The sequence below is a fragment of the Ictalurus furcatus genome, chromosome 3, assembly GCF_023375685.1.
Source record: "Ictalurus furcatus strain D&B chromosome 3, Billie_1.0, whole genome shotgun sequence".
Taxonomy (NCBI): domain Eukaryota; kingdom Metazoa; phylum Chordata; class Actinopteri; order Siluriformes; family Ictaluridae; genus Ictalurus; species Ictalurus furcatus.
In genome coordinates, this window is record NC_071257.1 from 22,501,353 (window position 1) to 22,524,599 (window position 23,247).

At 38.2% G+C, this 23,247-nt stretch overlaps 1 protein-coding gene across 2 annotated transcripts; it reads left to right on the forward strand.

Moving 5' to 3' along the window:
- Positions 1 to 7,315: 7,315 nt before the first annotated feature.
- sgpl1 (sphingosine-1-phosphate lyase 1) lies at positions 7,316 to 21,580 on the forward strand. Of its 2 annotated transcripts, none has more exons than XM_053621506.1 (14): positions 7,316 to 7,916; positions 11,735 to 11,900; positions 12,485 to 12,552; positions 13,539 to 13,686; positions 14,449 to 14,528; positions 14,695 to 14,823; positions 15,629 to 15,717; positions 16,517 to 16,625; positions 16,719 to 16,817; positions 16,946 to 17,092; positions 17,320 to 17,558; positions 17,672 to 17,818; positions 17,919 to 18,039; positions 21,461 to 21,580. In XM_053621506.1, exons 1-14 carry the CDS (start codon positions 7,905 to 7,907, stop codon positions 21,560 to 21,562), a joined length of 1,656 nt encoding a protein of 551 aa, XP_053477481.1. In that variant the 5' UTR covers positions 7,316 to 7,904; the 3' UTR covers positions 21,563 to 21,580. The 2 variants fall into 2 exon arrangements, with proteins under 2 accessions (XP_053477481.1, XP_053477480.1); XM_053621505.1 differs by having other exon boundaries at positions 7,320 to 7,916; positions 19,589 to 21,580.
- Positions 21,581 to 23,247: the final 1,667 nt, after the last annotated feature.

Genomic DNA, 23,247 nt, shown 5'->3' on the forward strand with positions numbered 1-23,247 from the left:
CACGCGCTTGGGGAAAAGCTGCAGCTCGCCTTTCTTATTTAAGATATAGACACTAGCCTATAGAAGTTTACATGCATAATTTATTATTAATTACTGTACATAACATATTTTCCCAAGAATACAATGTTGCTTTTGCATACGTTTTAAAACGATCGATGTTATATTAAACTGTGCATCACATATATAAAGGCCTCAGTTCTATAATTTACAATCACTAAAAAATTGTAACTAGATACAAAGCCTTATTATTTAAAATCTGATTTTAGCTGCAGACCTGTAGCACAGCGACCTCACGCGTTCCTAACGCGCCACTGTACCGCGGCCGTGAGATGCTCTCATCTCATCTCATCTCATCTCAGCTCACAGACAGAGAGAGGGAGGGAAGAGACTGCACATGGAGTTCTTCTTAAATAAATTTCTTACCGTGAAATGTTTTCGATAGTTCAATACAGAAATTAAAAACGTTCAATTAAACCCCAGATTTCCAACCCTGCGCCTGGAGTATACCATGAACCTGCACATTTTAATGTTTTCCCTGCTCCCTACACACCTGATTTAACTAATCAGCTAATGAACAGCCCTTCCTGAGTTGAAGTGGGTGTGTTAGAGCAGGGAAAACACTCAAATGTGCAGGACAGGGGGTACTCCAGGAGCAGGGTGGGAACTTATTAATTAAAACAAAAACAAAACAAACAAACAAACAAACAAAAATACCTTTCCCAGCTTAGTCTTCCATAGGCTAATGTGCAATTGAGTTTGCTTCATCTACTCTGAAGTACACATTTGAATGTGTTTTTTAACAACTACATTTTCTTTAGCATTTGCCTCACTGTATTTTCCACCAGGATTAAGCGACAACATCACAGCACTGACAAATTAATTATTAAAATCGACTAGTCTATACAACCCCTTCTATAGATTTAACAAAAACTTTATTAATTATTTAAAATGTTGATAATAGTGGAAGAGTATTTTCTGTAAGCCATTATTTTTCTCCAGAATCATAACCTAACCTAGGTACAAGTCCTAGGTTTTTAGTGTTAATAGAATAGATAATAATATGTTTAAAAAAAAAAAAAAAAAAAACTATCTTATGGCTCTTGAAAGATTCAAAATGCTGATGTGGCCTAGGCCTGCTTTCAGTTTGACACTCCTTCCTTAAAATGTATACCGAATCAGTTGGGTTCAAAATCATGACACTATGATACAGTAACTCACAAAAGTGAATACACCCCTCACATTTTTGTAAATATTTGATTATATCTTTTAATGTGACAACACTGAAGAAATGACACTTTGCTACAATGTAAAGTAGTGAGTGTACAGCTTGTGTAACAGTGTAAATTTGCTGTCCCCTCAAAATAACTCAACACACAGCCATTAATGTCTAAACTGCTGGCAACAAAAGTGAGTACACCCCTAAGTGAAAATGTCCAAATTGGGCCCAATTAGCCATTTTCCCTCCCTGGTGTCATGTGACTTGTTAGTGTTACAAGGTCTCAGGTGTGAATGGGGAGCAGGTGTGTTAAATTTGGTGTCATCGCTCTCACACTCCCTCATACTGGTCACTGGAAGTTCAACATGGCACCTCATGGCAAAGAACTCTCTAAGGATCTGAAAAAAGAATTGTTGCTCTACATAAAGATGGCCTAGGCTATAAGAAGATTTCCAAGACCCTGACACTGAGCTGCAGCACGGTGGCCAAGACCATACAGAGGTTTAACAGGACAGGTACCACTCAGAACAGGCATCGCCATGGTCGACCAAAGAAGTTGAGTGCTCGTTCTCAGCGTCATATCCAGAGGTTGTGTTTGGGAAATAGACGTATGAGTGCTGCCAGCATTGCTGCAGAGGTTAAAGGGGTGGGGGTTCAGCCTGTCAGTGCTCAGACCATATGCCGCACACTGTATCAAATTGGTCTGTATGACTGTCGTCCCAGAAGGAAGCCTCTTTTAAAGATGATGCACAAGAAAGCCCACAAACAGTTTGCTGGAGACAAGCAGACTAAATACATGGATTACTGGAACCATGTCCTGTGGTCTGATGAGACCAAGATAAACTTATTTGTTTCAGATGGTGTCAAGCGTGTGTGGCGGCAACCAGGTGAGGAGTACAAAGACAAGTGTGTCTTGCCTACAGTCAAGCATGGTGGAGGGAGTGTCATGGTCTGGGGCTGCACGAGTGCTGCCGGCACTAGGGAGCTACAGGTCATTGAGGAAACCATGAATGCCAACATGTACTGTGACATACTGAAGCAGAGCATGATTGCAGGGCAGTATTCCAGCATGATAACGACCCCAAACACAGCTCCAAGACGACCACTTCCTTGCTAAAGAAGCTGAGGATGAAGGTGATGGACTGGCCAAGCATGTCTCCAGACCTAAACCCTATTGACAATCTGTGGGGCATCCTCAAACGGAAGGTGGAGAAGCACAAGGTCTCTAACATCCACCAGCTCCGTGATGTCGTCATGGAGGAGTGGAAAAGGACTCCAGTGGCAACCTGTGAAGCTCTGGTGTACTCCGTGCCCAAGAGGGTTAAGGCAGTGCTGGAAAATAATGGTGGCCACACAAAATATTGACACTTTGGGCCCAATTTGGACATTTTCACTTAGGGGTGTACTCACTTTTGTTGCCAGCGGTTTAGACATTAATGGCTGTGTGTTGAGTTATTTTGAGGGGACAGCAAATTTACACTGTTACACAAGCTGTACCCTCACTACTTTACATTGTTGCAAAGTGTCATTTCTTCAGTGTTGTCAAATGAAAAGATATAATCAAATATTTACAAAAATGTGAGGGGTGTACTCACTTTTGTGAGATAGTGTATATAATATACTATACATACAGTAATGAGATATACTTTATAATATTGTATAACTGATAACTGTAGGCCAGAAAGTGTGAATTACTGTTTGCAATGTTAGTCTTATAGCAGTAGCAGGACATGTTTGGTCTGAGGTTCTGTAGAAAATCTGTGTAAAGTCTTGACTTCCCAGAGTTTCACAGAACCATGTTACAGCTATGCACACACTATCACTTATCACTTTTCTCACAAGATGGACAAAAACTTCTTCCGTTCATGCAGACCAAACTGTGTGTTTGTTTGTTTGTGTGTGTGTGTGTGTGTGTGTGTGTGTGTGTGTGTGTGTGTGTTTGGGTGGGTGGCTGGGTGTTTGGGTGAGAGTGTCACAATTTGTTTCTGAAAACCTGAAAAGCAAAAAACAAGATCTTAAAAGACATGCTTTTTTATTGCTCCAAATGTCCAAATTTGTTAGTGGTCCTGTTGGCCCAAGTTATGTATGTAACTCTGATTCTATAAACTCAGATAACTGACAGGGATGGTAAGAATCACCTTGACACCTAATTGTGTGCTTATGCAGAAATATCAAGACCTTCCAACAAAGTCACAAAGTAATGTATGAAGCAATAAATACCAGTCATACAGCTATCGAATAAGTGCTGGTTCTAACACTGCAAAAAAAAAAAGACATCTTGGCAAATGAAAACATCTTAAATACAATCAAATTTATGTAGTATTTCCTATTATAAGACCAGAATACATCAAATATATGATTTTTTCTAGACAATTTCTATGAATTACAAGCTTGAAATAGTCTTGTTCTACTGGCAGATATTTTTTCTAATTAAAATTTTAATCTAGCAATAGAATAAGAACATTTACATATATAAACATATATAAACATATGTAAAAAGACAGGATAATCTTATATTTCATCTCATCATAGAATATTAGAAACACCCATATTCAAGATATTTTTGCTTGTTAAGAAATCATTTTTGCACAGAAATATGAGAATGGTAGTGAGACTCCTTGGTAGAGAGAATCATATGTATGGACATATGCCGCAATTTTGAGAGTCTAAATAGTTTTAATAGTACCACAGGGTGCGTACCAGGCACAACAAGGTACACTCGGCAAGATCACCTTCATTGAATGCTGCAAGATCAATCGATCAATCCTGGGTTTAGTGTCAGCCTAGAGTCACCTGGCTACCAACATATACAAGGCAAGCTTATCACCAGAGCGAGCATACCATTCTCCCATTCGTTTTACTGGATTAATCGCTAACAAAAGGGCAGTTTTCAGAGACACCCATTTCAGTTCAATGTGGCATTGTGGCAGATGGAGGCCCTTGCCCCTTCCAGTAAGTCATAATAGGTATATAAACCCCTGGAGAGACTGGCATGCCATCCACGTGCCCCCGTGACACCACACTGCTTCCTTGTCAAGGGTGTCCATGGTAACTGTTCCTCTCTGAAGGGGAAGTGCTTTCAAGCTGCCCTGCTAAGTTAGAAAAGCTCTGCGCTTCCAGCAAATGAGACAGTGTGCCCCTCTTGTTTAGGCAAAGACGTGACTCTGTTGTGGAGTGCGCTGTTCCAGCCATAGGCGAATAACCCATTTGTGAAATGCTTGTAGTTCCAGCAAGTCCAAAGAGACTATAGTCATCAACAATCCTAGCATCCTTAACAGGAGCTGGTACCCTCACATAATGACCCAGTAGAATCTGATTTTGAAAATATAATATTGTCTGTCACACAGTAATTATTATTATATACAACAAAGTGTATTATTCATTCATAATAATATAATAATTATAATAGTGTGGTGACAAGATGGCCAGAATTGTCTGTATCTCTCAAAAACAAGTGGCTCTTAAAAACAAGTGTGGTGCTAGAGAGAGGAAGAAGGGTAGGACTCTGAATCTGAAACCTGTCCAAGGCAAACCTTAAAAGCACTTGTTTTATGGGGTTATTGCCACATTAACCTAGGCATTATAAAGATTTTGCTACATGGCAAAAATGAAATCTAATAACATTATCATATGGATAATTATAGAAACTAATTCAGCCCCAGAATCGGATGGAAACTACCCTTCTTCCTCTGAAAAAGGAAGTACAAGTAAAACCATTGTTTCTCGAACCATGTGATCTACATATATAATCATGTCTGTGTCCAAGAAAGAACAAATCTCTTAGGCCAAAAGAACATCATCTTTGGACTCTGATACCAATAAGGCCCTGAGCCCCAAGGAACCTTGTAAAATTGTCATTAATTTACCAATCTGATACAGTCACTGCATAATGAGCAATATTTCTTGCTTTAAGAATCCTTTCACCAGCCCCTGCCATTCAAGGGCTTGCTCTATGGAACACTATAGTGGTGGTGTTCACTGTTTAATGCCCACCACATGGGATAGAAGGGGGGGTGGATAGGGTGCTGGAGGTCAAGCACCTGCTATGGGCCTGAGGGCATGGCTCTCTCTGCCTAGGATTTGCATGAGGCAGACAGAATCTTTGCGGACTTTGGCATATTGAATCAGATTGCGTTGACCTAAAAGTGTTACATGGATGGTCCGTTTGGCCTTGCAGGTTTCATGATTTTTAGACATGTGGTCTCCTCTCCAGGCCGGCATTGGCAGCAGGCCCAAAGACTGACCTTGGTACCCAGGGCAGATACCACTGTTGTTTTGAACAGCCAGCAAAAAAGATTGTATTAACCACACTTGGCGTCGTGTGGAAACCAGGGTGGCAGACAATTGCTCCTTATCCTCATTTAGCTATCCACCCACAGAGGAATCTACAGGGTTTCCCAAAAGTGTCCATATATTGGGGAAATTAACACTTTTTAGAAAAATGTCTTCCAAATTTTTACTTAGTTTATATTATATATATTTTTTCAGATAGCCTTTAAGAAGAAGGTATTGAAATCATTCTAATGGCTGGATCAGGAATCTGCTGCAAGGTTGCGATGGACTTTAACAAGAAACATGTAAACACATCACACATGACACTGTTACCAAACTTATTAACAAATTCAAAACAACTGAGAAGTGGACATCCATAAGCAGCTACTGACGAAGGCATAAATGGTGCTGGCAAACATAGTTCCCTATGTATGGAGACTTTTGGGATGCCCTGTATTTCTGTAGAATGGGTCAATTGCTTCAATGGTAGTAATAAAATTGATAAAATTATTGGAGTTGTGTGGCACAAGAAATGCAATATCATAAGACTAGAATGTCATCAATCTTCCTTCAGCAGTTCATCTAGTAGGTCATTATCAGCCCAGAAGAATCTGGACATGGCTGAAGACCTAGCATCCTTGGGTGCTTCTCAATACTCAAATTGATGCTTCCTCGTTTCCTCGTTCCTCTGTCCTCCAGTCCGTGACTCGGAAATCATTCAAAGTCAACTATCTTGAAGGACATATCAATTCTCTAATTGCACCGGGAGGAGGCGAGGAACGAAGAAGCTTCCAGTGGAGCTAGGAGTGAGGATACACAGGTGTATCCTATTCAGAAGTGTTTCTTGTTGAAAAACCTGATGCATGAATAAATTCCCCGCCTCCTTTACATCTGCCATAATATCAAACAAAAAGTCCTATGATGATGTGATGGAATTATGTGTGAAATATAATTAAATAATAATATGCTTACAATGAGTATTGTAATGAATTGACCCATGCCTGCTTGGATATGCAAAGCTGCACAAAAGATGTGATAAATTATGTACTGTTCATTAATTCATTGTTGAATACTCTACGTGCATTTTGCTTTATTAAGATTGTTGTTATTAACCAAACTCCAATAACATAACAGCAGATCCCTGAAGTGCAGTGAGGTCATCCAGCTGAGCAGTCATCATTAACTGACGTCGTTTTGAAGTGAACGACGAGAGAGCGAGGATATTCCATTCGACTTGCTTCAATTCCTCTCCCCTCGCATCTCATCCTTGCATCCTTCCCTCGCATCCTAAGGGGGTGGAGCTAAGATGCAAGGAAAGAAAGCGAGGAAAGGAAATGAGGATGCACAAATAAGAAACGAGACGCGCCCCATGTGCTCCTCCCATGACTAGTCTTTGGTCTACAAAAAGGGTTCAGTTGAAGATGTGGAGCTGTATTCCAGCTAATTTGGAAGGCTTAGTAGTGAACAGCATGTGGTACAACAGAGAACAACCACTCAGCTATTCCAGCAGCGTTTAACCACAGGCCTGCTGTTTGGTTAGACCGCATAGTTTGTGGAATACTCTGAACAGTTAAGGGTGACAGAACCTGATCTGGTGAGGAGAACGAATGGTGAATGATGAGAAACCTGACTCCAGAACAGTGAGTTAGCAGAATCCAGCAAGAAACCAGGGCAAAATAAACCAAGAGGATGACCACCAGCTAACACAACACATATTTAGCCAATTATAGATCTTTTACATAGTTGATGTGAATTCATGAATGTATTTAAAGTCAGAACAAAGATATCTGAATCCACTGAAGGGATGAGGAATGATCCACTGAAGTCCAGTTTTATTGCTGAGGGGAATACAAGACTATACATGTCTCAGGTTATATACAGAGATGCAGCCATCCCAATAAAATGACCCAAAATGAAAAGAACCAGACATTATTCGAGAGAGACACGAACAACACACTTCTACCACTATTTAAGAAGGCAGTAAAACCATAATACTGATTACAGCTCGAACGTGTTCACAACCCCAGCGACTGGACTCCCTCTTTAAGTGATATACAGCCTGTGCACCTAAACAGAGACCATAAAAGCAGAAACGAGTTCGAGCAATCTTCCGGGACAACGTCACACGCGATCAAAGCGTTTCGATGGCGTTGTAGATGGTTGAGACACTGCACGGATCTCTAGCTCATAGTTTAGCGTGAGCTTCGGTGCCTGAGGAAATCATGTGGCTTATAGATCTGTGCTTAGCGGATCTGCCCACCGGTGTACACTTCCTGAGGTCGAGCCCGTGATTGTTATGTAGCTCAATCGCATTTACCCAGCGCGAACAAAAGACTTGACCAATCGACTTCTTCATTAATACTTCTTTAAGCAGTAACGGCGCTTGTTTTCTCTCGAGCTGCCCTTGAGGAGCAACATGGACTACACGGTAAGTGTCTTTAAAGTCACTTGTGCGTATTAGTTTCAAAACATTCGGCACACCACATCTGAACAAACACAAGTAACTAGTTTGTTATTTTTCCTGGTTGGACATGTCCACCTTTATAGTCAAAGTAATTAGATATCCTTGGTGTTAAGTTCTTGAAGAGCGCTGCAAAGAATCATAAATTATTGCACGATGTAATAATAAGCTTGCAAGCTGTTAAGTCAGTGACTGACACACTGCAGCTCATCACCGTGAATCACGAGCAATAAATACACGTTTTTGTTCTTGTTTGAGCTCCGTATCGAGCTGTTTCTTCCTCGATGTCAACCAGTCAATCCACCTCTCACTAGATGTCGAGATTAAAGTGCTCTATCAGAAGAAAAGGCTACTAAACTGTACTAAAATGTCCTTGTCGATGGGATGGTACACCTTGTGTACCTTTTTTTTTTTTTTTTTTAATATTTACTCTAAACAACAAATTATGGTCCATTTATGTACTTTAAATAATGTTACACTATATCCACCCTTGCTGAAAAACAAACAAACAATAGAAACCTTTACAGAAATTCTGATGGTTTCCACTACAAATCATCAGCTAACCTTTAAAACCATTACTATTATTGGTCGTTTATGGTGTCCACTAGACATAACATGCCACCAATAGAAGGAAACAAATTACCAGTAGAGACCCACAGGAATCATTACAGATTCCAGTAATTCCAATTCCAATTCCAATTATAACCATTACAAATTCTATGATGGTTTCTATTGTTGTTGTTGATGTTTTCAGCAGGGATGTTTCCAGGGAAAAGATGCACAATAGTTTGTTTTTTGTTTGTTGTTGTTGTGTTGTTGTTTTTGTTTGTTTTTTGAGGGTACTACCCCTACAACAAGTACAACAAGACATTTGGTACTATTTATTATGAGGGTGTATTGTAGAGATCATATAGGTGTTCTAGCAGGAGCTATCCTAGTTTGGCTTAGTGCATTCGAAAAGCCTGCATGCTAGTTGTGCAAAAGTATTGAGCCTTGAAACAAATGGGTTAGGTTCAAGCTACTAGGAACGCTATCTCAACATCACTGTTTATTTGTGTTTTTTTCATATTTCTTTCACATTTGGTCATTTCTGCAGGTGTGGTGAGGGAAATGTCCCATTGAAACACTTCATTGTATGCTTCTCAATCAGGAAACTCCCTGTGTATGCCACAAACTTACAGGAAGTGCTATTATAACCAGTATACAATGAAGTCAGTGGGAACATCTACTTTTACTGCACAGTTTCGCATGCTCGTCAGGCCCTTGTGATTTGTTATGTAATGCAGTGGTTTTGACCATCATGGTTTATTCTGTCATACACTGATTCATGGCTGTATCATGTAAATCAAATAGGAACAGACACAAAGGACTTCTGTGATATTCTTGTTTTGAGCAAAGAAAAATTATAAAGTGAAAACCTGAGATTTTAGCTCATTCAGACATTAACCAATGCTGAACAAACAGACCTTGGTGTTAAATTAACAGTTTGTTGTCTTCCTAGAAATATGATCTCCTTTGAGACTCAGCAAAGATTTTCTTGCAAAACTCCCCAAGCAAGGGTGCAAGTAAGCAATTCTGTATCGGGAGAAAATTTCTATCTTGTAAAATTTCCCAACTTGTTTAGTTGTCCACAAATCAACTAAGCTATCATGAACATGCAGTGGGAAATACATTTATTTGCCAGTTTAACAAAATAAATCTATATAGCTATTCAATTGGCATCTCATTGTATATATATGTGTGTGTGTAAACTGAGTTACCAGTTAATTACCTATACCAATATACTGATGAAAAAAATAGCATCTAACAAAGTAGACATGTATAATGTTGTATTGTTTTTTTCTTCTTCTTCATTATTCATGTGTTGATCTTTAGTATCTGCTTTACCCAGGTCAGGGTTGCCTATCCTATGAGCAAAGCAGACATTGTATAGTGTCTTGAAAATCACCTCTGCTTGCTCTTTACCTTATGCTCTGTAAAGATAGTTTAACATCAGCCTGTTTATTACCAGTGACGCCTGAGTTGACCTGTGTTTTCTGAGCTGACCTGTGTTGTAAACCAAAGGAGACGTGACAAATCTGCCTTTTTTTTTAGTATAGATAATTGTGTCTTATAAATATGGACACATTTATTTGGATATTTTAAAATCCTGTTTGAGGAAATTTTGCCACAGGCAACCCAAAAACTAGCTCTGTGACTAGCTCTGTGACAGCATGTTAAATTTCACAATAGAAGGCCTGGTTTCATCTCCTCTTGTAGTGGCTTGAGGACTAAGAATGTTGATTTTGTGGGGAATTAATATTGTACCTACACATTTATCCAGAGACTTGTGGTAACCTCATATTCACACATAGCCTCTGTGTTGTGTTTGGAGACTTTCTTCAAGTCATAATCACAGTTCATTGCAGTCAAGTGTTTCTGTTGTTTTCTGTGACCTGTTTAACTGCTTTCTAGTCTTGGCTCACCATGTCAAGCTTGTCTGAGCTTGGAGTTTAAACTTCTGTTCACTGGGCGTGGTCTCGGGTAGGGACTACAACAACTTCAGGATTAATTATCTCTCATACAATCCTAATAATAAAAGTAATGTGTGATTTGAAAACAAATTCCATTTCTGTTGAGGAGTGCGTGAAAGTGCAGTGACAGTGTTGTGCTTCTGTATGAAGACACCTCATCAGTACACATTTTTGTTTCTACTAGAAACACTAGCAACCTGACCAGTTTTGAGATCTGATACTTGGTCTGTTGGTGATATCTGGTGACGTGTGCTTGTTTATTCACGACACCAAGTATCTAGAATTAGGAGTAGCTTTAAACAAAGCTGGTTAGCTTTGGCTGAACAAGCCACTCCTGTAGTACATTTTAAGTGATATTGTAATTACGCACCATTTACCTCTAATCTTCTAATTTGATCAAATATCTTAGCAAGGGCAAGTCAGCCATGGGTATTCAAGATAGCACTATTTGCTGACACTGAGTCAACAATCACAAAAGTGGGGTTATCTTAGATAATATACAGTGAACCTTCAGCCTAACATACCAGCATTATCTAGCATGAGGCGTGTAAAAAAAGATAGACGTGCATATCACAAAGTGCAGCCTTTATGAAAGCCTTGAGGTCTACATGGGGTCATTTTAAAGTAAATATAAATATTTATTTTAATAATATAGTGACTAAATTCTTATTCTTAACAAAAAATACAATAAAATAAAAGGTAAAACGTTAGCTGTGAAAAAATAGCCATTGGAATTTCATAAACGATCTTGCAAAATTTTTGCATGCGTAAGCCGTATGATTCTGTTTCAGTTGGATATTGCACTGCACAGTCGGTCATAGGTCCTTGGTAATTGATAAGAAACAGAACCTGTTTCTTGAGCTCTTTCTTGACCATAGCAACAGAACCTGTTTCTGGACCTTTCAGGTGCTGCCCAATACCCTGGCTTTAAATTTTGCACTCCTAGTTTAAAATTAGTTCTATGTAAACAAGGAATGAAAACAGACAAAATGTTTTAGTGTTCACTCTTTCGTTCATTCATTCATCTTCAGTAGCAGCTTTATCCTAGTCACGGTGGATCTAGATCCGGAACTTATACTGGGAACACTAGGCATGAAAAATGTAAAATTTTGCGCAATCAACCCATCTGCCAGCATGTTATGGACAGTGGCAGGAGACTGGAGAACCCAGAGGAAACCCATACTCTCTGTGTTCGTAACTTGAACTCAGGCTCGAACCTAGGATTCTGCTCCTGAATTGCTTTCAACTGACTATTGCTCATTTTGTTCTCAGAGTGCTTTGGCGGTGTATAAGGAGATGCTCCTGCTGTACTGTGAAGAGTTTAAGCACTACATTAACTCGATGTGTGCCGATTTGGAGCCATGGCAGATCATCGCATCAACATTGGTGTCTACCCTTGCTGCAGTGTGGCTTAAAGGCTTCCTGTTTCAGAAGGAGAGTAAGTAAATCTTTGAGGTCAATTCAGTCACTTGCTAGTGGAATTGTCCATGAATGCGTCCAAGATGATTTTATAAGACTAATTTGATAGAATTAGTGTAGCATTTTTATCACTCAATAGTGTAGACTTTAACAGATGGTGAAAAATAGTCTCCAGCCAGCACTTATCTGGATATTTACATAATTATGCATAATTTCTCTGGTCTCGCTAATCACCATATTATGCTTCATTTCAGCTTTTTCACTATGTTGTAATTGACAGATAAGCTTGTTATGTAACATGTTATTGTACATCAGGCAATTATTTAATCAAATCATATTAATAAGGGGACTTTGTAAAATGGAAATAAGCTGCACTAATGTAGTAGGTGCACTAAGGGGCTGTTGAATTGTTTATTCTATTTATTGTAATATATAAATAGTCTATCTGTATACAGATATTCAGGCCTGGTACTGTAATATTAAACCTTCAGACTCCTTCATTTTTTTTGCCTTTTTTTTGTTGTTTTTTTTTTTTTGTGGTGTTCAAGCATATCTGTTCCTAAAATATGTCACATGCTCTGCTGTTTGTCTGGTGGTCTACAGGTCTGCTGTCTAGAACCAAGAAGCAGTGCTTTCGAATCATCAGAAAAATCCCATTTGTTGGCACATCTGTAAGTGCCTTGTGGTTCTACTTTTTTAATGCTTCCCTAAAAGAGGTTTCAATTTTGTGCTTGTTGTTGCTCTAACAGATTCTGACTCATCCCCATCAGCTTGAGTGGAACTTTTGACACAGTTTATATCATGACACTGTGATGTCAGGATGTAATCTGGGTCATCAGCTGCTTGGAAATATTATGTATTATATCCACTTGAATATTTGTTTTTTGTTTTTTCTTATCCTTAGCTTAGTAGCAGAGACTGTAATTTCAGAATCACATATAAGTTTGATTGTACTATCTTTAAAGAATGTGTAAATTAGTTATTAGGGATATCAGTTCCAGATAGTTACTTATACACTTACTGGCCAAAAGTATCTGGATACCTGACCATGATGCCTATGTCCTTGTTGAACATCCTGTTGCATAGTTGGTGCCTGCTTTGCTGCTATAACAGCCTCCACTCTTTAGGGAAGGCTTTCCTCTAGATTTTGGAACATGGTTTCTGGAATTTCTGCCCATTCAGCAACAAGAGATCGGGCTAACATTAGTGATGTTGGGCAAGAAAGACTGGTGAACAGTTGCCATTCCAATTCATCCCAGTGGTGTTTAGTAGGGTTGAGGTCAGGGCTCTGTGCAGGCCACTTGAGATCTTCCACACCAACTTTGGCAAACCATGTCTTTAAGGACCTCACTTTGTGCACAGTGACATTGTCATGCTGGAACATGTTTGGGCCCCTTAATTTCAGTGAAGGGAAATTGTAATGCTACAGCATACAAAGACATCTCATGAAATTGTCTGCTTCAATATTGTGGCAACAGTTTGGGGAAGACCCACATATGGGTGTGCTGTTCAGGTGTTCACATACTTTTGACCATAGAGTGTACATTAATTGCACAAAGTTAATATATCCCTGTTCACCTCCAAGCCACTCTAAATGGATCAGCACTGTGGGTAGATTATTTATCGGTCTTATTTTTTTTTTCTGTCCCTTCTGAAGATTCAGAACCAGCTGAACAAGGCACTGGATGACATGTCAATGAGCCTGTGCACGCTGAAGGAAGGAATGAGCTACACAAAGTGCCTGCCAGCAGGGGGACTTACACAGAAACAAGTCCTAGAGAGCATCAGGCAGTACCAGTCACTGAGTGAGTCACTTCAAGTGTGTTCTGTTAAATGCAGAATACCTTAAGCCATGTTTACACTGTACAGTTGCCAGCCACAGACAACAATCGAACATCATAAAATAATTAATTGGTCATAAGTCTTGATCAGCACTCTTAGAACGCATAATGCGACATGTTCACTGGTGGCCAGTTTTGCGCTGTTGCGACCAAAGTCAGCTCATGAAGTTTTGGCAGTGGCAGAATTTTTTTTTTTTTTTTTAAATTAAAATCTTAAAATGTTGACCCTGCTCATCTAAAAGCCACCAACAGGATGACAGCATAGGATGACATGAAAACTAATGGGACAGCTACAAATACAGTAGTAGCAATGGCAAAATGTAAATACAAACATGCTCACTTTGAAAAATGTTTGCTTTTGTAGCCCACTTTTCTGCACAAGTCCAGATCACACCTACTGATGCATACAGCTCTATTATTAGAGGATCTTCATCATATAATATGATCTGGAGAACACGTTATTACACAGTATGTTGTAAAATTCATCTAAGAGTTTCAACCGGCTTTAGGTATACATCTGTATTTATTGTTGTGTGCATGTGCATGCGTACGCATGTGTATGTGCTTTATGTTGCTGAGAATTCTTTTCACCAAATAAATGAAAATCAGTTTCATGATCAACACAATTTCTTATTGTATCCCTTTTACAGAAACCTTCCTGGTGACTCAGTGGATTACTCAGTGGATACTCAGAAATGACTATGAACATGTTTATTTTTGTTTCAGATGAAGTGCAGTGGTCCAAAGGCAAGGTTTCAGGAGCAGTCTACTGGGGAGATGAAAAGCTTACAGACCTTCTGGTGAAGGTACTGGTTTATTTAAATAACTTTGATTCCTTTGTGGTTACAAACTTCTAAATCACTGATCTCAGGCAGGATTTGGTAAAATTCCATCCCGTTTAAGCTTTAACACTGGGTTTATGGGTAATATTGGAGTATGTTGATGATGGACTTCTTTATTCTCGATCTCCAGGTGTATGGTGAGTTTGCTTGGAGTAATCCCCTCCACCCAGACATCTTCCCTGGAGTGAGAAAGATGGAGGCAGAGGTGGTGCGGATGACATGTTCTCTCTTCAGTGGTGGGCCTGAGTCATGTGGCACAGTAAGCTCATTTTCATGACTCATTATTAATGAAAAACTTGACAAACCATTTTTGATTTGTAGCCAAACTCTCAGTTCCAGACTCTTACAGTTGAGTGCAAAAGTTTGCTCTCACTCCTCTTGGTTTCTGGGTGGAAAGTGATGCTCAAACACCAACTTTTCTACAGTTCATCTAAAATCACAATTCTATGGCTGTGGTTTTTAAAAAATATATTATTTCTTTTATTGTAAACCCATTAAAATATGATTTAAATATCATGTAAGCAATTAGCAAAGAGTCAAAAAGTCTTCTTTAAAGCATTAAAGATTTAAACAGGCTCAAACTCTCAAGCAATTTGTAGTCAGGTTATGAGTCAATAGGATCAGGAAAACAGATTTCACAAGACCTAAAAACAGAAAATGTTTACCTTTCATAGAACTGCAGAGGAAAATAAACAGATACCAAGATTACTGTGAAAGCTAGGCACAAAAACACTACCAAAGTGTAGAAGAAAAATAACTTGCCCATTCATAATAAGCAGGAGAGCTAAAAATGGGAGCTATATGAGAATGTTAATCTTGAGGCACAAATATTCAGCACCAAGTATGAAAATTAGCTTGCGTATTAAAATACAAGACTTTATTTGTACCGTCACTTTCAAAATCACACATGCAGATATAGATGGTTCCAAAGTTTTTCAGCTCATTTTCAGCTACAATATGGCCATTTTAATCAATATGGGGAAAAACATATATACTGTATCATTTCACAACACACATGTGAAAATGTAATAAATCTGCTTTGCATGGCTTGTGTGTTTATCTAGGTCACCTCTGGTGGAACTGAGAGCATTTTGATGGCTTGTAAAGCATACAGAGACCTGGCCTATGAGCGAGGAATCAAATATCCAGAGATGTATGTGGGGTTTTTTTGGTCACTAACTGTCTATGTTCCCAAAGTTGTTGTTTTTTTTTTTGATCCTGCATAGCACATTTTTAATGAAGTCATACTGTTTGTTCTATAAATGTGTGCAGCTTGGGGAAACCCTTCATATTTTTGATATTTTAATATTTTCTACTTTTTTTAAGGTGGTTTTGAGGTAAATTTTATGGATGAACAATATTTTTGTCGCTTCACTCTACTGATAACTGTTCAGTCTTACATCTGTGCTGAAATAATTGCAGACTACTTCAATGAGGTTTTTTTTTCTGTTGGCTACATTTTGCATTTGAATTCTTATTCAAGAGTAACAACTTTCTTTGCTGCCATCTCTACATTGTAAGCCAGGAAATAACACTTAGCTAGCAAGTTAGCGATTAAGAGAATTTAGTATTTACAAAAAAGTGCAATTTAGGCATACTGACCTACATGAACTGCCTTCTTACCTAACGTGATCTCTGCAGGCAAAAATCATAGGTAGGGTAAAGCAATTAAATCACTGCTACATTGTGTTGTGGTGAAATTTATTTATGGTTTCTTAAAGCATAGGTGTCAAAGCATGTTGTAGGCAGAAAAACCCAATCTTTCTCCATTTTTGACTGTTTTCCAGAATTCATCTACAGCTACATCTGACAGGTTTTCCCAGGCTGCCACACAAATAGTGCCTTGTCAAATGTGTTGATTTTATAAGTATACAAATCCTACAGAAATGTTGGAAAGTAAAAACTGTTTTATCCTAACTAAGTCTATGTTGTGCTAATTGTCCTTGTTGAAGAATTGCACCAATAAGTGCCCACGCAGCATTTGACAAGGCAGCGCACTACTTTGGAATGAAACTAATTCATATACCTTTGGATAAGAAAACCATGAAAGTCGATGTGAAGGTACAGTTTGAAGTTTACATATGATAAACAGATAGATGTCAAGGTGTTTGTGATCAATAATAATGACATAATTTTTGCTTTATTTCGATCCAGGCCATGAAAAGAGCCATCTCTAAGAACACAGCAATGCTGGTGTGCTCTGCTCCTCAGTTCCCTCATGGGATCATAGACCCCATTGTGGAAGTAGGGAAGGTAAAAAAAAAAGTTTGATTTTCAGATATTGCTTCATATTTGCAATGAGATAAGCTTTCCACATCATTTAATAAATATTAGATATCACACATATGTTTGTGAAATAATTATTATTATACTATTTTCAGTTGGCAGAAAAGTACAACATTCCCTTCCATGTGGATGCCTGCTTGGGTGGGTTCCTTATAGTGTTCATGGAAAAGGCGGGGTTCAAGCTGGAGCCATTTGACTTCCGAGTTAAAAGCGTCACAAGCATTTCAGCAGACACACATAAGGTCAGAAATGTAAAATGAGTGAAAAGTGTATTCTCCTGGTTTGGAGTATTAGTGTGCTAACCAGTTATTCATTGTTGTTTGAAAGGTTATATAATGTAAGCCTAATAATTTACGTAACTCAAAAGCCAAAATGAGAACTGTATAACAATGCTCCAGTTAACATATAACATGATTTTCAGTATATTATTTGGCTTTTGATAGAATGACGTTTGATTTATTCTTTATAGTATGGCTATGCACCCAAAGGATCCTCAGTGGTGATCTACAGAGACAAGAAATATCGCCACTACCAGTACTTTGTAGCCCCTGATTGGCAGGGAGGAATTTACGCATCTCCGTCAATAGCTGGTTCTCGGCCTGGTGGTATCATCGCTGCCTGCTGGGCCACCATGATGCATATGGGAGAGAGTGGCTACGTGGAGGCCACCAAGAAGGTTGTTCAAACAGCCCAAATTATTGCAGCAGGGTAAGACAGACAGGATAAAGCCAATGATATTGTCTCATGTGTCATCCTTGTGTCATTGCATTATCAGTATATAGTGATGAATGAACTGATTTTGCACCGGTTTTCTTTCGTAGAATCCGTAAAGTGGAGGGACTGTTCGTGTTTGGTAAACCAGAAGTCTCAGTGGTGGCCTTAGGCTCCAATGTATTTGATATCTTCCGTTTATCCAATGCACTTACATTGAAGGGCTGGAATCTCAATACTCTCCAGTTCCCATCTAGGTAAATCCATTTAGATAACCTCTTGGAATAATGGTGTTGTCAGTAAGGCTAACAAACTTGCTTTTCGGTGTATATCTTACCTCTGGTTGTCTGTTCACAGCATCCATATTTGTGTAACTATGCTGCACACACAGCCTGGCATTGCAGAGCAGTTCATCAAAGATGTAAGGGAGGAAGTAGCAGTAATCATGAAAAATCCAAAGGAGAAGACCACTGGAATGGTGAGTTTAAACATCATATGTTTATAAGCTTATTACCAAATAGTACCATCATTCATTTTAGACACTAAAACATGCAGTAATTCTGGTAGGATGCAAAGTTTAACTGGTTCTAGAATAAAATGTCTAAAATCTGTAAGTAGAACCTAATGCACACCCACAAATCCTAAAGGATACACAGTAATGTGTGATGTTACTCATAAAAGCCAATCCTGAGAACAGTGTTGACCTTTGAAAATAACCCAATAAAGTGTCTCTGGTTAAAGAATGAAAGAAATGCCAGATGGTGTTGAATAATTACAGGGCATTGGTGTGGCAGGGTTGTTTTTTTCTTTTTCTTTTTTCTTTCACCCATCTGACTAGATTAATCGGCTCCAGAGTCTTATTTTGCATCCCACAGTGCTTTTGAGTTTTTCTTTCTTACTGATCAAGTGTTTGAAAATAGTCTGAAAATAGTTCAGCTGCAAGGAAAATCATAGGTTTATATTCATGTGCTTGTTTAAATACTTTAGAATTTCTATAGTTACAGCTTACATGGGGATTTGTGGTGGATGTTCCATATTTTCTGTATGTTTAAAAAAAAATTGTGTAATTGTTTATATAGTGAAGTTCTGATATGTTTATTTACACATTTATTTGGAATGAGTCTTCAGGATTGAGGGCTTTACACTGTACGTTTTGTCATCAATATGACGACACATTTTTGTGTTTTATTTATTTCGAGAGAGTAAAAAAAGAGGCTAGTGAGGGACCGTCTGTTCATCGCTGTTACAGCACACACTATATGGTCAAACGTCTGTGGACACCTGACAATTACACCCATATTTGCTTACTGAACATCCCATTCCAGATTTAGTTCCCCCTTTGTTGTTATAATAACCTCCACTCTACTGGAATGACTTTCCACTAGATATTAGAGCATGGCTGTGAGGATTTGTGCTCCTTCAGCCACAAGATCATTAGTGAGGTCAGACAGTGATGTTGGGTGAGGAGGCCTCGACGCAGTTGGCATTCCAATTTATCCCAAAGGTGTTAAGTGGGGTAGAGGTCAGGGCTCTGTGCAGTCCACTTGAGATCTTCCACTCTAAACTTGGCAAACCATGCCTTTGGGAACTTCATGCAAAGGGGCATTGTTATAGTGGAACATCTTTGGGCCCCTTAGTTCCAATGAAGAGAATTTTTTGTAATGCTACTTCATACAAAGACCTCCTATACAATTGTGTGCTTCTAACATTGGGGATGGCCCACATATGGTTGTGATAGTCAGGTGTCTACAAACGTTTTGCCATATAGTAGAAGTAATAACACGAACTAGCTTCACTGATCTTCCACAACATTAAATGTAACTATGAATGGCTAAAATATGTGGCGTGTTGTTCTATTATAAAATAAAATAGTTTTATGGTCAGAAAATTGTTGTGGTATAAGAAGAATAAAAGACTTTGTGGTGCATGGATTATTTACCTTAAACAGCATACCTTACTTAATTCTTTAAGTTAAAATAGTACATGTTTTCTATTTTTCATTGATAATAAATTGAATTTGTGTTTAGGGAGCAATCTATGGCATGGCCCAGACCATCCCTGATCGGTCAATGGTGACTGAGGTATCATGCGGCTTCCTGGACTGCCTCTATAGCACTGATGTTAATAATGTCCAAAAAAACCATTACACCAGCAAGAAGAACCACATGAATGGGAACTCTAAAACACACTGAGTCTAGTGTGACTGCTGGGGTCTGTGCCTCATCACATTTGCATATGCATTTTTTTGTCCCATCATTTCAATCACTCATTTACTTCTTTCCAGTTAACGCACAAGCCATATAACCCCAGTCACTTTGGGTATTTTCTTCAAGGTGATTTACTGTAGATAAATCTGTCCATAAATTCTGTGGTATCAATGTCAGTGCAGAAGGTTTAGGGTCTGTTAGCTTTTTTTTTTTTTTGGTTTGATTTTTCAAAAAAGTGTGTTTTTATATCTTCACTTTCTGTTATATAGGTCTATTGACGCTTCTCCTCATGTATTTCACATTCCTCCAGCCATACTCTTGGAGGTAAATGCTCCAACTGAGCTCTCAGGTTATCACTGATTGAATCATTCATTGAGATTTAAGTACAATTACACAAATCAGTAAAACCTTTCAAACTTTTTATTGCTAATTGCAAGCTAATGCCTTGCAGAGTACAGTTGTCACAGATAGTGGCCTAATGCAAGCAAAAATGGTAAAGTTTTAAGTTAAGAAGCTTTTAATTTCGAGTCCGTTCTTTGTGCTGGTGTTGATCACAATCGGATAACTGTGCAACTTTATTAATGTTACAGAGTAATATGAAAATGGGCCGAGCAACATTTTTTTTTTTTTTTTTTTTTTTAAATACATATTTCCAACATCATCTAATGAAACTTGAAAGTGTACCTGGATAACAAAAAAAGCTTTTCAGTTTTTTAATGTTAGAATTTATAATAATTTCTAATTTAATCGGTTGTTTTAAAAAATCTTAAATTATAAGTGAAAACGAATTAGAAGATTAAAAAAAAAAAATCATGTCTTAATTCTAAAATCTCCTGAACATGATTTACTGGTAGTTCTGAGATGGATCCTGCCCCATATTATGTCTACCTCAGAATTTGTTCCAACTGTTCTATATTTGATCCTTAATAATCTTTTCTTCTTTATAATCACACTTATTGGCATAAATTAATGGAGATGTTCTCATCTTCCATATTAATTATTCAATCTACTGGCCACTTAATACAATGAGAAATTGTTTAAACTCCTTGGGAGACAGTTGGGAGGGGGATATATATTTTAAACCCTTAATTAATATTGGGAACAATTTTATATTTTATTTACTCCTTATTTCAAGAAGATACATAATTAACAATTATGTTGTTAAATTTCCTGAACTGTAAAAAGGGAAAGGAGCTCTTGTATCAGTAGTGAGATGACAATGACACGGTACCACTGAATCATGACTGCAGACCTCATCGGCTGTTTAATTCTGTATGTATTCATAATGTTTGTGACCACTGTGTGTGTTTTTACATTATGCATCACTAATATAGGTTGTCATATTTCAATAGTGTAATTATTATTTTTGTGTACTTATTGTTTTTTTTAAGTGTTGTCACAGGGCTACAACTGTTCTTAACATCATCATAACATTTAGGTTAAACTGTTTCTGTGAACAATTCCACTACTTGTAATAGCAAGAATATTTTTCAGTCTTATTTTCATATCCACTATTTTATAATTAAAGCAGATGTCCCTTTGCCTCCACCGAAACATTTTAAAGGCACTGAGCCTGGCAAAATTACTACCTAAAAGTGAGGCACCTTCATTTTTGAAAGCTGGAGTATCTATTGATCTTCATGGTTATGATTTTCTGTGGCTAATGACCCACACATGTATGTCTGTTGGCAGGCGCTAGTGCTAGTGCAGTGTTCAGATCAGCCTCAGGGACAGGGCCTTTTCTACACCATACCATATCCACTTACCATATTAACCTGTTCCAGCAAAAAATAAAGTTGTATTTTCAAAATCCATCTGTTTGCTGTCCCATCATTTCCTTACTGTATATATGTTGTTTTCAGTAAGTTGCATCTGTTTTTATATTAAGTTGAAATGAGCATGTTTGAGACTCAGCATGGAAAATAATAATAATAGTAGTAGTAGTAATAGTAGTAGTAGTAGTAGTAGTAATAATAATAATAATAATAATAATAATAATAATAATAATAATAATAATAATCTCATAAGCCTCTCTGTTGAGTGGACCAAGGTGTCTCCACTAGGGTTGGGCAAAATGACAGTATGATATTGTGATATAATTTATCACAATATAATTCCATGAGCTATCTCTCTCTCTCTCTCCATGAGAGCATTTTTATAACAATTATGAACTCTGATTGGAAGTAGTGGATTAGATGAAGATTGTAAAATGTTACATCTTGTACATTTCCCCCCTCATCTTCAGTGTTTAAAAACATTTTTGTATACATTTATAAACATATCGCTGAACTTCAGGGATTTTTTAATACAACACTCATCTTTTGGCAGTTTTGTATATCATGATGAAAATCGAGTATCATACGTCTTCAGGTATCATAATATTTTTGTCATAATACCCACCCCTAGTCTTATGATCTAGAACTGGAATCATTAGCATACTAAAGGATCTTGTGAGTTGTTAAGCCACATTTATAGATCAGATCCACGTTAAGGTGCATGTGGGCAGGTGTTGAATTAGGGCAGTGTGCAGGGGAGCCAAGATGTCCCACTACTTTTTATATGAATGACAAAGTGGAGCTGAGCTGATGTAAATGTAAATCATAGCAGTGCATACTGTTAATGATATGATACCATTTCACACTGATTTACAGAGAAAAGTTTATAAAAGGTTGTAAGATAGTGTATAAAATACACTATAAAATATGTGTGTATACAGTGAGGGGAAAAAAGTATTTGATCCCCTGCTGATTTTGTACATTTGCCCACTGACAAAGAAATGATCAGTCTATAATTTTAATGGTAGATTTATTTGAACAGTGAGAGACAGAATAACAACAAGAAAATCCAGAAAAACGCATGTCAAAAATGTTATAAATTGATTTGCATTTTAATGATGGAAATAAGTATTTGACCCCCTCTCAATCAGAAAGATTTCTGGCTCCCAGGTGTCTTTTATACAGGTAACGAGCTGAGATTAGGAGCACACTCTTAAAGGGAGTGCTCCTAATCTCAGCTTGTTACCTGTATAAAAGACACCTGTCCACAGAAGCAATCAATCAATCAGTCAGATTCCAAACTCCACCATGGCCAAGACCAAAGAGCTCTCCAAGGATGTCAGGGACAAGATTGTAGACCTACACAAGTCTGGAAAGGGCTACAAGACCATTGCCAAGCAGCTTGGTGAGAAGGTGACAACAGTTGATGCGATTATTCGCAAATGGAAGAAACACAAAAGAACTGTCAATCTCCCTCGGCCTGGGGCTCCATGCAAGATCTCACCTCGTGGAGTTGCAATGATCATGAGAACAGTGAGGAATCAGCCCAGAACTACACGGGAGGATCTTGTCAATGATCTCAAGGCAGCTGGGACCATAGTCACCAAGAAAACAATTGGTAACACACTACGCCGTGAAGGACTGAAATCCTGCAGCGCCCGCAAGGTCCCCCTGCTCAAGAAAGCACATATACATGCCCGTCTG

Bases quoted from the DNA above. Each gene is read 5' to 3' on its own strand.
- sgpl1 (XM_053621505.1), top strand. The intron at 11,901-12,484 runs GTAAGTAAATCT...GGTGGTCTACAG, and splicing joins CTTCCTGTTTCAGAAGGAGA to GTCTGCTGTCTAGAACCAAG. The intron at 14,529-14,694 runs GTACTGGTTTAT...CTCGATCTCCAG, and splicing joins TTACAGACCTTCTGGTGAAG to GTGTATGGTGAGTTTGCTTG.